This window comes from Poecilia formosa, unplaced genomic scaffold, assembly GCF_000485575.1.
Source record: "Poecilia formosa unplaced genomic scaffold, Poecilia_formosa-5.1.2 Scaffold217, whole genome shotgun sequence".
Taxonomy (NCBI): Eukaryota; Metazoa; Chordata; class Actinopteri; order Cyprinodontiformes; family Poeciliidae; genus Poecilia; species Poecilia formosa.
In genome coordinates, this window is record NW_006800156.1 from 353,102 (window position 1) to 366,775 (window position 13,674).

The following is a 13,674-nucleotide window of genomic DNA, read 5'->3' on the forward strand; positions in this document are numbered from 1 at the left end:
GTAAAAACTTTTTATTTTATTAAATTAAAAAAGAAAATTGTTTTATTTTTTTAAAAGTAAATTTTAAACTAAAGCACTTTGTGGTACAGTATAATTATTTCAGCCAAGAAGACTCTTTACTTTCCATAAAAATAATTTCTAAAACACAAAGGAGTGAAAATGAAAAGACGAGTTCAGGAAAATCAGATTTTTTCTCTTTTGTTCTGGTCGCCTGAACTTTTCTTTTATTTCCCTTTTCTGTTTCTGATTAGTTTATCTCCTGAAACGCTGATTTCACTCATTCATGTTTCTATTTTACATCCATTCATGATGAATGAAGCAATTAACGCTTCAACTCATAATTAAATCCGTCTGTTAACATTTGGAACAATGGAGCCATTTAGAGATTAAAACTCAGGCAGGGAGCCGTGTTTCTGTGTTCAGCAGTGATGAAGACCGTTAAGGAAAACATCCTCATCATCCTCATCATCCTCATCGTCACACAGCAGGTTGGATTCAAACCCATTAAAATCCTCCCGACGTCTCGTCTGAACAAACGAATGAAGGTCACATTCGTTAATATTTTACATTATCATCTATCTTGATATTAAGATTTTTTTTTTTTTAATTTAATCTCTTTTTTTTTTGCAATAATTTATCTGTGCTTGTAGATATAATGATGGCCAAGAACCTGGATCGATAAAAATATTTTTATTATTTTAATACTTTGTGGTGTTTCAAAAAAATATCTGCATCTGAGATTATTTACATATTTGTGTTACTATTTTCTGAAATAATTTATTTTAGTTGTTCTTGTGGGTGTAATTTCTGCCAAGTTAGAAACTTTAACTGGTGAAATATTTTCAAAAAACACGTCAGCTTTGAAACAAAAAGCTAATTTAACTCGTATTCATACCCACTGCTCAGCAGGGTGGAGGATGTGTGATGCTGCGGGCCTGCTTCTCTTTTAAAGGGACTTTTCAGTGCAAGAAATTACTACATAAAATAAAACAAACCTATTTAAAGATTTCTTACACATCCTGACACTACTTTAATATTTTCTTGGAATAAATAGAAAACTGATCAGACGTTATTTTGAAATGTTGCAAATCAGGAGTTCTTGATCGATGCAACGGGAAAAATATCAATAAGCTGCAGAGAATGCAAGAGGATAATATTGTCCAACCATGTAGGTGTGTTGGGGAAAAAAACAAAATGTTGTTCCTCTGCCTCACCTGAATGCTTCAACCGCAGGATCAAAACAGGAAGTAGAAAAAATAACTGAAAATGGACAGAAATGATCGTGTAAGATCAGAGACGTTTGGTTGCTTCCTGTCCCTCATCCAGCTGCCTGCGTCTCGGCCACATGAGGGTCGGCCAGCCATGCATATCAATCAGCTCTGCACCAAAAGCACAAACCTTTTCAAAAACTGGAAATAATAAAAAACACTCCGGCGCTCACGTTTCTTTAACAAGCCGGACCGAATCACAAATTTACAGCAGAAATTAGCAAAACATTTTATCAAAAATAACGAAGCTGCGACTGGATCAGCCGCGTAAGCGACAGTCTGGTTGAACATTCATGTGTTGGCGGAAAGCAGGGATCGTTTCCAGCTCATTTGATGCAAAACACATTTTTCTAAATGACACAAACCTTTTGTTTCTCCTCCTCCGTCTAAAAACCAAAACCCTTCTCCCTCAACGTAATCCGTCTAAATTTGACCAGCTTTCACGTATCAAGCGCAGAGATTCGTGTTTCCTCCTGCGGCGGGAAGCAGCCTGGTTGCTGCGGGACTTTAATAAGCCACTCGAGGTTAAATGAATGCTTCACAGGCAGAGTTCAGCCCTGTTCCCAGAATGCATCACCAAGCTGAACTGTTTCACTCATGATCTTGTCTGATGGAGATGAATTTGACTTGAACCGACGCCCCAGAGGACGCCTCTTCCTCCTCCTCCTCCTCTTCCTCCTCCTCCTCCTCGTCGTTTGGGAGTTCTCCATCATGTCGAGGTCACGTCTTCAAAGAGACGCCGCTTCAGTTGTTCCACAACTCGGAGTCATTCATTCACTCTCTGTTCTTCTGTCTCTCTAATCCTCCATCATTTCCATGTCCTCCTCTGTTTCCAGATAATAAAATCTTCTAATCCCTCGTCCTCCCCGGCTTGAGGAACTCCCTCCATCATCTCCGTCCGTTTCTCCTCCGTCCTCCAGCGAGCGGTCGTCACACGTCGGTGGCGTTCAGGTGCGTGGAGACCGGGTCCTGCGTCTCCAGGACGATCTTCTTGGCCCTCGCCGCGCCGGCTGCCCCGCCGCCGACGGGGTGGATGCTGTCCAGCCGGCCGCCCCGCCCGCGGTCCCTGCGACACTTAAAGACGGCGAGGAAGGCGGCGCGGTAGTTGCGGTTCATCCAGCCGTACAGCAGCGGGTTGGCGAAGGTGGAGCACATGGCGATGACGTGGAAGATGGTGTAGAGCAGGCGGTAGTCGCGCATGTCCAGCACGGAGCTGTCGATGTCGGTGGCCAGCTGGAAGGCGTGGATGGGCAGCCAGCAGACGGCGAACACCACCACCATGGTCACCAGCATCTTGGTGGTCTTGCGGCGGCGGCGGTGTCGCTCGGAGCTGGCGCTGCTGTTGACGCCGCTCTCCGCCGGGCTGACGTGGCCGCGCAGCTTGGACCAGATGCGGGCGTAGGCGAAGGAGATGATGGACAGCGGCAGGAAGTACTGCAGGATCAGCATGGAGATGCTGTAGAGCGTGCCGTCCGTTCCTTTACCGGGCCACTTCTCCCGACAGAACTGAGGAAACAGAACCACACGTTCAGTTCAGAAGGTTCAAAGACAAACAGGAAAAATCTGTAGCAAAGTCTGGAGAAGCAAAACACTTCATTTGACATCATTTAGACATTCTAGGTTTTTTAAATCTTTGGTGAACTTCTGAATACTTGTGGTAAACAATGTAAAAAAATTAGAAAAGTTTTAAAGTTCCTTCTAAGCCTAACAGACTCGTGTCCCTGGTCTTTGTCACTTTGTTTCAGTGAAAACCAACAGAGACATTTTTGACAAATATCTGAGTATTAAAAGCATAAAAGATGTTCAAAAAGTGTTGATAATGTAGATGAAAACCAAAGAATGTCCGTCTGTTTGGCAGGAGAATATACAGAAATGAAGGTTTGATAGAGATTCTCATTCCTAATCAAGCCGCTCTGTGCAGCTGCTACGATCGTTACATATTTCACACTTTGATGAGGAAAGTGACACACGGCAGTTCCTTTTTCCAGGAAGATGAAAGGAAAACGTGAAAAAGTGATGCTCTGCAGCATCCAGGTGCAGGAATTACGCTAAGTGCAGAAATCCACGGTAAAAAAGATAAAAGCGAGACAAAAGGAGGCAGCAGCTGAGAAGAGGAGAAAAAGTCAGAAAGGGAGAAACGGAGGAAGAGAAGGAGCAGCAGGATCAAAGCACAGGGTTGAGGGGAAATGTTTGCTGCTTAAGCGTGTGTGTGTGTGTGTGTGTGTGTGTGTGTGTGTGAGGGGAATCACTGGCAGAGTTGGATAGTAACTAGTTAAATTTACTCAATTACATTTACTTCAGTAACTTTTTTTATTTACTTTTAGGAGTATTTTTACTACGCTGCACCTTTTTCTTTTACTTGAGTCATTTAACTCTGAAGTATTTCTGCTCTTACTTGAGTTAAATTACTGGATTTTCTACCCACTGAATGAAGAACAAACATGTTTTAACCAAAAACTCACCACACAGACACACAGCTGCAGTTTTTGTTAAAGTTTCTTAACTTTTTTATTGATAGAAACTGATTTGGAAACATTTTCTTTTGCCTGATTTTGTAATTTTTTTTGTTACACGCATGTCTTACATGTTGGTCTGTCTGATGATGTAATTTTTAAATATTAAATGATTTGATCAGTTACTCAGAGCTTGAGTCTTTTCTTGTACGGCTACAGTTTACTGAGTAAACCCTCTGCCCTCCTGGGCTGACGGTACCTGTAAGGTGTGGCCCGGGTCCAGCACAAACGAGCCGTACTCTCTGAAGATGGCCATGGGGCTGGCCAGCACGGCGCTCAGCACCCAGGTCAGCGCTATCACCCCGAAGCACACATCCTTCCTCATCCTGGTCTCCAGGTGGTACACGATGCACCTGAAACACACACACACACAGGGCTGAGTCCAGCTTGTAAAACACACACTGACACTAATGATGGCCTCAGATTAATAATGGATGCTGGAGCTGATAGGAATTTCATGAACAAGCAGCAGGAAAGCGCTCCACCCTTGTAATGTTGTCACTTAACCTCCGGCCCGCACCGGGAGAGCAGCAACAAAAGCGGTATGGATTATTCAGGCTGATGTCTCTGTGGGAGCAGTTTGTTATTTAAAATGCATCCCAGCGGTTTTATAATCCAGAGCGGAGCCCAGGAACAGCTCACAACTCACTGTGTGGTTTTATTTAAAGCACAACGAAGACCAGAAGATGTCAGATCAAAATGATGGAACATCAACTTTCTTCATGTTCCACAATCTTAACCCTTTCAACAAACACTCAGAACCACATAACCTGAAATTAATAATATGGATTCTAAGATTTCAATGATGTCAAGTACATGGAACAAAAAATAAGTTCTTTATTTCCAAGGGTTGTGTGCAGTAATAACAATTTACTTGTAATTTAGAAACACAGTTAAAGAAAAATAGACTTGACTTGATTTGGCAGAAATAAAAATCATCTTCTGAGCTAAAAATGATCCACCCATTTCTACCTAAGGTATTTATTTGCCAATCAAATAATTTCTAATTAAATAAAAATAATAGTAGCTGTTGACGTGCTAGCAGAGCATCATTAGCGAGCAAACTCCTAAAAATCAGATCAGTTCTCACCAACTGAGACTAGTTTCAGTACAGCAGGTCTGACTCAGCTTCCTCTGATCATATAAATATTTCTGCTGTTGTTTTCTTTCCACCGGTGTGGAAGCCATTTATCCATTATTATTTTTTTAATACAATCCTTTGGTAAGCTAGCTGTAGCGTCGCGCTTTGAGCTGACGTCACGGCAAATAAACGGTCGTTTACATGCAGTACCTCGCGAACCACTAGGGGCGCCCACGAACCATCAGCAAGGCTGTTCCAGAAGAAGCAGACTCCAGCTGCTGAGTCACTGGTTGCCATGGAGACTTCTGCCTTTTCTGGTGCAGTTGTTTTCAAAGTTCAAACCTCAGTCACAGTGTAAAAAACCATAAGTCCTATCAAAGCCATTGGAAGAAATATGTGGTGGTTGAAAATGTGAATTTTCACGTCTTTACAGACTTTAATTCAGCAGATAGAGGAGGTTAAAGACGCCTGAGGAAATCAATTACTGATCACCGATCACAGAGTTTCCAGTAAGAAAATGGTTCCCCTCTTTCCTTCCAGTTTTTAGTTTTGTGTTGGACGGTTCTCAACCCATTTTAGAGGAGTCCAGTTGGCAGTGTTTGTTGGGGATAGTTAGTGTTCATTCAGTCAGTTAATCAGCTTTTTGTGACTCATTGAAACTTTAATTTTGCCAAAAGATCATTAGTCTGGTTAGAAGGTAATTTATATGACCAACAGTAACAGTCACATCTATAACAAGGTTTCTAAAATATCAACTTTAATCTCTAAATGTAACATTTTTCCTCATTCAGCCAAAACCCTTTCCACTTAAGCTCAGATCGTCCTGCAGACTCCAATTATCACCAACTTGGGAAAACTAATGAAGCTCAACTATTAAAAAATATTACTATATCATTATATTGAGCCAGAGCTGCAGGTCTGAGCTGATGATGTGATTCCAGCTGCAGCCTCATCAGGAATGCCAAGTCATTCACTGTCAGCGTTTCTGCGAAAGGTTGGGACTCTGATGCATACATAAAGAGCAGATGAAGAGGTGCAGGTGAAAAGCTAATGAAGGACTTTAATGCAACTCAGTTCCACTCACAGCTGGAATCGTGACTCCATGACATGTAATGGAAAACCAACAGGAAATCCGGTAATGGGAAGACGATTGGACGCATTTCAGTGAACTGATGCCTGCTTGGATTAACAGTTTGGTATTTTTATAAGTTATAAATTAAAGAACAATCCTGGAAGAAAAACATGTTAACAACTGGAAAACATCAAGACTGGCCAGGTCTCAATTCACCATGACAACGACCTGAAGGGTAACCACGACAACGACCTGAACCGTAACCATGACAACGACCTGAACCGTCAAACAACAGGGACATTTTTTCTACCCCTGTTGTTTTTGAATTTTTGTACTAATGTAAGTGATAATTAATAAATTCATTCATTCATTCATAAAAGGGACAAAGACTCCAAAATCATCCTGTGATCAGTAAAAGCTTCTTCCTTTGCAGTGGTGCTTCTTTCTGCTAATGCGCTAATAGCAGCGCTAATTTTTCATTTAGTGCTTTTGCTAGCTTTGAAAAGCGCACTTCATTTCCTCTACAACAATTTTCACAGATAAATTTGAAAACCTCTCAATTACTTGGCTGTTTTTGTAAAAGTTCGACATCATTGTTGAAGTTTTAGTTGTCAGTTAAGATTTATTCCATTTCTACTTATGCTCTTATTTTGAAGTATGTCCTCATCTTTTCTCTCCTCTTCCCCAATTAACTGGACAGCAAAGAAGAACAGAACAAAATTAAATTGGTGCTCGAGGTTTGTAGGTTTTCTATAGCAGATATGAATTGAAGTTAGCAATTTAGCATTAGCTTCTACTAAATACTGTGTTTCGCTTCAGCTTTAGCAGAACTAATATTTATGATTAGTGCTTTACAGTTAATGCAGCTAACATTTTGGTTCACGTTCTCACCACTGCTCCTTATTGAAACATAAACAATTTCAAGATCAGATCTCTTTGATAGTACCTGTCTGACAACATGAAGTAGGCTAAAAGATCTTTAAAAGGCCCAAATGATGCCCCAATCTCAGGAAACTTAAAAATTAGTTTTCAGATTTGAGTTTTTCATATAAGTCCTGGTTGATTTTGGCTTATTAAATGAAATCAGAGCTGAATCTTGTTTCTATCTGGTATATTTTTATAATCTGTCATATTTAAATGGGTCAGAAAGCAAAAACAAATTAAATCCATTAGATAACTTCATCACAATGCTGCAGAAGTCTAAAGCAGGAACAAACTTCAACATTTGCTGCTTTAATATACTTTATTTTGACAAAATAATGTCAAGCAGATACATTTAAGTAAACGATTCCCAGCGATCTTTCAGGTCATTTCAGTCAATCAGCCTCTTTGTCATATTACTCAGAACCAACTGCTGACACAATCATTTAAAATCCCACAAAGTGAGAAAACAAAACATTTCGTCCCAGTTTGAGTTTTCTGTGTCGGTAATTTGGGAAGAAATCCAACAACAACCCTGGTTATGCCGTCCCCCGAGGCGAGAGAGAGAGTGCAGCAGGTAAACTGAAGCCAACATGGCAGCTCCTCCCTCTGATGGCTAATTAACCGCCTGACTGAGAAAACTCGTTTAATCTGCCTGATTAACAGCCTAACTGGATCAATTCAATGCCATCAGAAAGTCTTTTAGTCTGAGGTGACAAAGTCTCATTCTGTGAAAATGCTCAAGAATTTCCAGTCATTAAATTATTAAACTGCTGGACTGGATCTAAAGGCAACAAAATCAAAGCCTGAACCCTTCAGTAAACGTGTCCGGCTGCTGCTTATTTTGGAGGTGAAACAAAGACAAACTGACTTTGTTGTCCTGATTTTTAGTTGTTGCCTCCAGTGAGCAGTAAAGATTAACACCCGGAGTCGTAATCGTCTCCGCCGCTCTTTTTCTGTCTTTCTTTTTATTTATATTCGGTGAACGCACCGTTCGTCAGCCAAGTGCACCTCTGCGGTCTTCTGGCAGCCATCTGTTTGCTGAGGATTAAAAGCTAGCGCCGCTCCCTTTGGAGCCAAAGCTGAAGCACAAACGCGCGACAACACCTGAGCAGTGGCCAGAGTTTAACCTGTGCAAAGGTGAGATTAAAAGTTTCCTCTGGCCTCCGGAGCTGGAAACGGTTTAAAGCTCAACAGAAACGATTCGGCTGGTGGAGCAGGTGCTGGACATCCACAGCATATGGTCACACAAGAGAAAAGCTTCCATTTTTGGACAGATTTAAATCATTCTGCACGCAAATCGTTAAAATATGTTTTGATTAAGAATTAGAGAAAGTTAATGGGCTGTGCATCAGAAGCGTTTCTTGGCCAGCTGGTGAACCTTCTGCAGCATCGCTGGGAACGAACAACGTCCCAGCCAACTAAACCGAATCCATTTTATTCAGTTCAAAGCATTTTTCTTCCAAACAAGCAGCCACACTAAATACAGGCTCAAATTAAATAGAACTAGAATGTTTTTATTTTCCCGATCTCAATCCAATAAAACAGAACTCAATAGCTTTGTGTTAAAAAAGCCAAACCAACTTAATTAAGTTAAATTACTTCTCTTTTTACCTATTATGCCACTTAAAAGGCAATTCTGCCAGATGAAGAAAGTAAAATATAAAACAAAAATATGTCTCAAGTTACTCAGAATACAAATACTTTTAATTCTCATAGTTTCCTAGAAAAGCAAGAAGTTGTGTTTTAATGCAATGCATGTAAATCTGGTTTTAACTGATGATGGAGATTTAAAAACATAAGGAATGTAATGGATGTGAGACTAAACCCTTCAGAAGCGCCACTTTTATTGAGCAGAACTCAAAACTGCAAAAAACTGAATGAATTTAAGAATATTTAACACATTAATTCAACAAAATATGATGTTATAAAACCTAATTTGAGTAAACTTCAGATTACATCTAGCAGGATTTTCATTTACTGGTTGAATCTCTGCCAATATCTGTCCATTTTCTCAGTCTACATGCTTATTAATAAAACTTTTATTTGTGGTTATGTTCTAAATATCACAGCAAGGAAATAGAGAAAAGTAAAACTAGCAAATCATACAAGATGAAAAGAAGAAATATGTGAAAAAACAAAAGAAAACAAAGAATAATATGCATATATCTCATAAAAATGTAAGTAAGGCCTGACTCAGAAACAGGAACACCAGGGATTTCTCCCGACCAGAAAGAAGAGAAGAAAACTCGTCATGACACTGCCGAGGCCCTCAGGAGAATCTCAATGGACTAAATGTAATATAACAGTGTTTAAAGTTTAATCCTTTGCTGTTTCCAGGATTAAAATTTAACTCTGGATGCAAATCATGCAGCCTGCAGCGCTCCACATGTCCGGCAGGTCAAAATCCTCCATAAGGTAGAACAGATTTAAATTATGAAAATCAGATCTTGTTCAGATTTTTAAGTCAAAATGAGTAAAATATGTTTCCAGGTTTCCTGCTGTTCTGAATAATTTATTATTGTGACCAGAGTTCAGCCAATCAGACGAAGGAATGCAGACGACAACCAGGAAAAACGATGAAATTCAAAATATTTATGTTTCACCTCTGTTTTTAAAATGAAAAATAACTTAAATAAAATTATTATTAAAAGTAAAATTCTGAAAATAAATGTATCTATATTTGTTTCATACCAGATCAGATTTTAATATAATTTTCTAGATTTAAAAAAAAAATCATTCTTTTCTTTTCTACAAAAGACATAAGGTATTTTCAAAAAGTGGATTTTATTCTAATCATCTGATCTGCGAGACGATGGAGAATTCACTCCATGATTTTAGATAATTGATCTAAAATCAATGAACAGGTTTATTGAACCTTTGGAGGTTTTCAGGTCTGAATTAGGCATAAAGGTTTGAAGAATAATTTTAAAACCAAAGCAGACGACGACGTCTGACTGATGCTTTAAGCTCCACCCACCTGTGGCGGTCCAGGGCGATGACGTTGAGCGTCACCGTGGAGACGTGCACGGCGAGGACCTGGGCGTAGGGCAGCAGGAAGCAGAGCGTGCTGCCGAACTTCCACTCGCCCTGCAGCGTGTAGACCAGCGTGAAGGGCAGGCACAGCGTGTTGACCAGCAGGTCGGCTGCAGGACCAGAACACACAGGTCCACCGTTAGTTCAGTCACAAAACAGCACAGAACCACAGGATCTGGACTTTGACTAGGTCAACATGGCATCTCGATCAGTCAGTCTGTTGTGGATCTGCTGCTGTGATCATAGTTCTGTTGACCCGGTTTGGTAAACAGACTCATATTTAACTCTGCAGAACTTCAGACGAGTTCACTGCTGCTGGACCAGCTCAGATCATCACTCCTCCAGGTGTCTTACTGGTGGCCCAACGGGTCGGTTCTGATGTTAATGCAGCTAAAATAATCATAAGGAAAGATTACATTTCATTAGACTTGGATAACACTGATGTTTTTTGTCAGAAAATTCAATTCTGACATATTTTAGGCTAAAAAATATCTGATATCATCCACGTATCTTCCTCCAGTCGTTCTGGTGATGCAGGAAAACTCTCCAGTAGCAGTCAGTCCTACAGTGAATCTGAAGTAACCTCTGACTGAAGACTTGCTGTGCGACAGTCTCTGGCTCTTGACATGATAACAGCTCAATATCCAGGCAGCAGAGACGATGTTCCTGGATGCCACCATCATTTGTTCTCAAGCTCTGCTAATCCACCTCATTTGTTTTTGCTGCTCCTCTTCAAATCTCCATCTGGTCTTATGGTTAGAAAACCTGGCAGAGACTCTGGAGTGAAGGAAATGTTCTGTTTTCCTGCTGAAGCCTCATTTTAACTCCTCTGAGATCCAGGGCTGTATTTGGGGTATTATCTAAGCTGTTGAGAACCTAATTAGCTGCTCCCAGTTGTAAAAACAATGCCGTGTTGCCACGGTTACACATCACAACAACCATCCAAAAGTAAAAATGTAAGAGGAAAAATCCTTCCAGCTCCACAGCATCCAAAACCAGAGAGTAAATGTCCAAACATGGAATCTATCAACCAACAAAACAATGAACAAATCAGAGAACGTTGCTGCTCCAGTGATGGAACCAGGAGCAGCTGGAGGAGCAGAAAAGCAGCTCAGTCACATTTATTCATTCAGATAGTATCACTGGTTCAGTATGCATCTATTGTCATGAACTTTAACTTTTAGGATTCTTACTGCAGTCTGAACGGCTGTCAGAAATGTTTTCTACTACAGTGTAAAAGTATCTTTATTAGCCTCTGGCTGCTTTACTGCCTTCATGGATTTGATCCCTCCTGGTTGCTGCAGCTCTTCGAGCAAAGCTCAATGGACAAAAGGCCGGCTAGCAGCCATTAGTCTAATTCTGTCTGATTTGGGAAGGATCAGATATCTAAATAGTTTACAAAGCATAATCAGACATTCTGCTCTGAAGTAGCTCATCTTGCCGTCATTGGAAACGTCTCTCATCCTCCTCCAGTTAATGTTTTCTGAAAGAGCAGCAGAAGTCGCTGAGCATCAATCCTCCACCAGACCTCTCTGGGATTTGCATCTTTCCTTCATGGCGGATAATTAATCGTTTCAGCTGGGCGAGGATGATTGCTCTGATCGCTACGCAAACTGCATCCATCCTGGTAACAACGAGGCCAACGCAGCTCAACAAGCCAAACGAATCATTTCTCAAGCGCTTAAATCCGAGACGCAGACTCGTTTTTTCAGATAAATAGAAACGCTCGTTAAAGATTTATGAGCCTCCATGAAGAGGAAGAAGTGTGAGTCGGATGACGCAACATTCTTATTTCAATGTGGATATAGTAGGTCACAACTTTAAATGTTTGAACAGGAATGTAACTGAAATGGACCCAAATCACCACAAAAAACAAAAACAAAGCAGTTTCCTGTTATTTCCAAACAGGCAAAGTTAAAACAGCCAAATCCTTTAAGCTGATGTGGTTTTATTCCACATCAGGTTGAATTTGTCTGTTGTGCTTTTAAATCCCAAATTATTTCCCCCCTGATCTTTATTTATCATGACGCTCCTTCAGGCCTGCTCTTATGTCACGATCCAGAGATTGTTGTTGAGTCAGCTGAGGACGCGCAGAGGCAGAACCGGGCCTCAGAGTCCAGCCCGACTCGGCCGGGGAACCGTGACACCATCTGCCCAGAGACAGCAGGTCACATGACCTCTGAAGCCCCCATGAAGCCAAACATCATCTGCAGCCCAAACCAACAATCAGCTCATGACTCAATGATGCAAACTTCAGATTTTCCTCGGTTCCTGTAACTGAGTGCAGCCCGGTCCAGCGGTCCAGTCCATACGCTGCTCTTATGTTTTAAGCCATGAAAGTAATCCTCTTGGATATGTTTTAAAATAATCCCGATACTGGGAAGCAAAAAGATTAGCTGGAAGACGAAGCGGACAAGACAAAAACTCAGTGTTGCTATGGAGACAACAGCTGAGCGCTCCGAGTTTTAATTCACCACTGGTCCTGAAGTCCATCCTGTCCATTTGTCTCCGTGTCTTCGTCCAGTGTTGGAGACAGTGAGACTGGACTTTGTAGTAATGGAGTTAATTGCAGAATCTGTAATTAATTGCAATCGATCATATTTTAATCAAAAGACATATAACTGACAAAATAAACATTTTCAATCTGAAAGCAACACAGATATTGTTTTATTTATCTGTTATTTAGGTTATTAAACCATCAGACTGGTGCAAAGTGCTGCTCTATTCATTCAGCTTCACGTCATGAGACGTTTTTAAAGATGTGGATGTCTGTGAGCTGCTACTTTTGTCCTAAACTTTGAACCATGCGGCTTGTAGCCCGGTGCGGCTTTTCTGTGGATTTTTCTTCAACCACCAGGGGGCTCTCTAGCAGGAAGTGAATCATTGGAAGTCAAAATTGTAAATCAAAGAAGAACGCACTGATTTTCATTTAGAACAACCACATGCTAGCAGCACGACGGATAAATGTTTTCAAACTCGTATGATGCAGCTTCTAAGTTGAGGAGTGTCGATCTGACAGCACAGGAGGGAAATAAAGCCGCTGCACGTAAACTCGGCGTGATCAAAACCGGATTTGGAGACGGAGAACTGCGTCCTTAATATATCCAGCAGTTATTAGGACGCAGCTCTCTGCTGCCCTCTGCTGGGTCCTTATGGGAAACAGAGAGCGGCAGAGATACCAGCGGCCTGCAGCCCGGTGCGGCTGATGTATGTAAGTTTCTGTAAGTTTCCAGGGGGAGTTTCAAAAAATTTGAACATACGGTTTATAGCATGGTGCGCTCGTAGTCCGGAAAATACGGTAATTGGTCTTAAAAGATTTTTTTTGAAAACGAATTAATTATCTGCAAATGATGCCATCTTTGAGTGTCTTTGCTGTGGTAGTGACTAGTGGCGTAATCATGTAATTTTCTTACCACTAGATGGCAGTAGGTACAGAGCATTTTACATTAAAACAGGAGAATTAGGACTGGACAGTGTTGTGGCTGTTCAGGTGTTCAGGTGTATTTCTGAAGGGGACATGTTACGTGCAATTTGAAATAAGAAATGTAAAATATGATCAAAATAAATGTTTGTGTTTATTTGATTCCTATTCAAGACACTTTGATCAGAATGACTATATATGTAATATATAGTCAGAGTATCTTTGTTTACATTTTTGGTTGGTGGTGTGCCTCCAGATTTTTTCAATTAAAACAATGTACCTTGGCTCAAAAAAGGTTGAAAAACGCTGCTGTAAACTGAAAACATACGACGTCTGGTCCAAAGTAAATTCAGCATTTAAAG

General features: G+C 40.8%; 1 protein-coding gene across 2 annotated transcripts in view; it reads right to left on the reverse strand.

The window, feature by feature from the left end:
* Nucleotides 1-250: 250 nt before the first annotated feature.
* Nucleotides 251-13,674, reverse strand: part of npy2rl (neuropeptide Y receptor Y2, like) — a 54,098-nt gene continuing 40,674 nt past the window's right edge. For both annotated transcript variants that reach the window (XM_007568067.2, XM_016679695.1), the window contains 3 exons: nt 9,836-10,001; nt 3,981-4,134; nt 251-2,774 (listed from right to left, as the gene is read on the reverse strand). In XM_007568067.2, the coding sequence (XP_007568129.1) occupies nt 2,199-2,774; nt 3,981-4,134; nt 9,836-10,001 (896 nt within the window). In that variant the 3' untranslated portion in view covers nt 251-2,198. The remainder of the gene's footprint in view (nt 2,775-3,980; nt 4,135-9,835; nt 10,002-13,674) is intronic.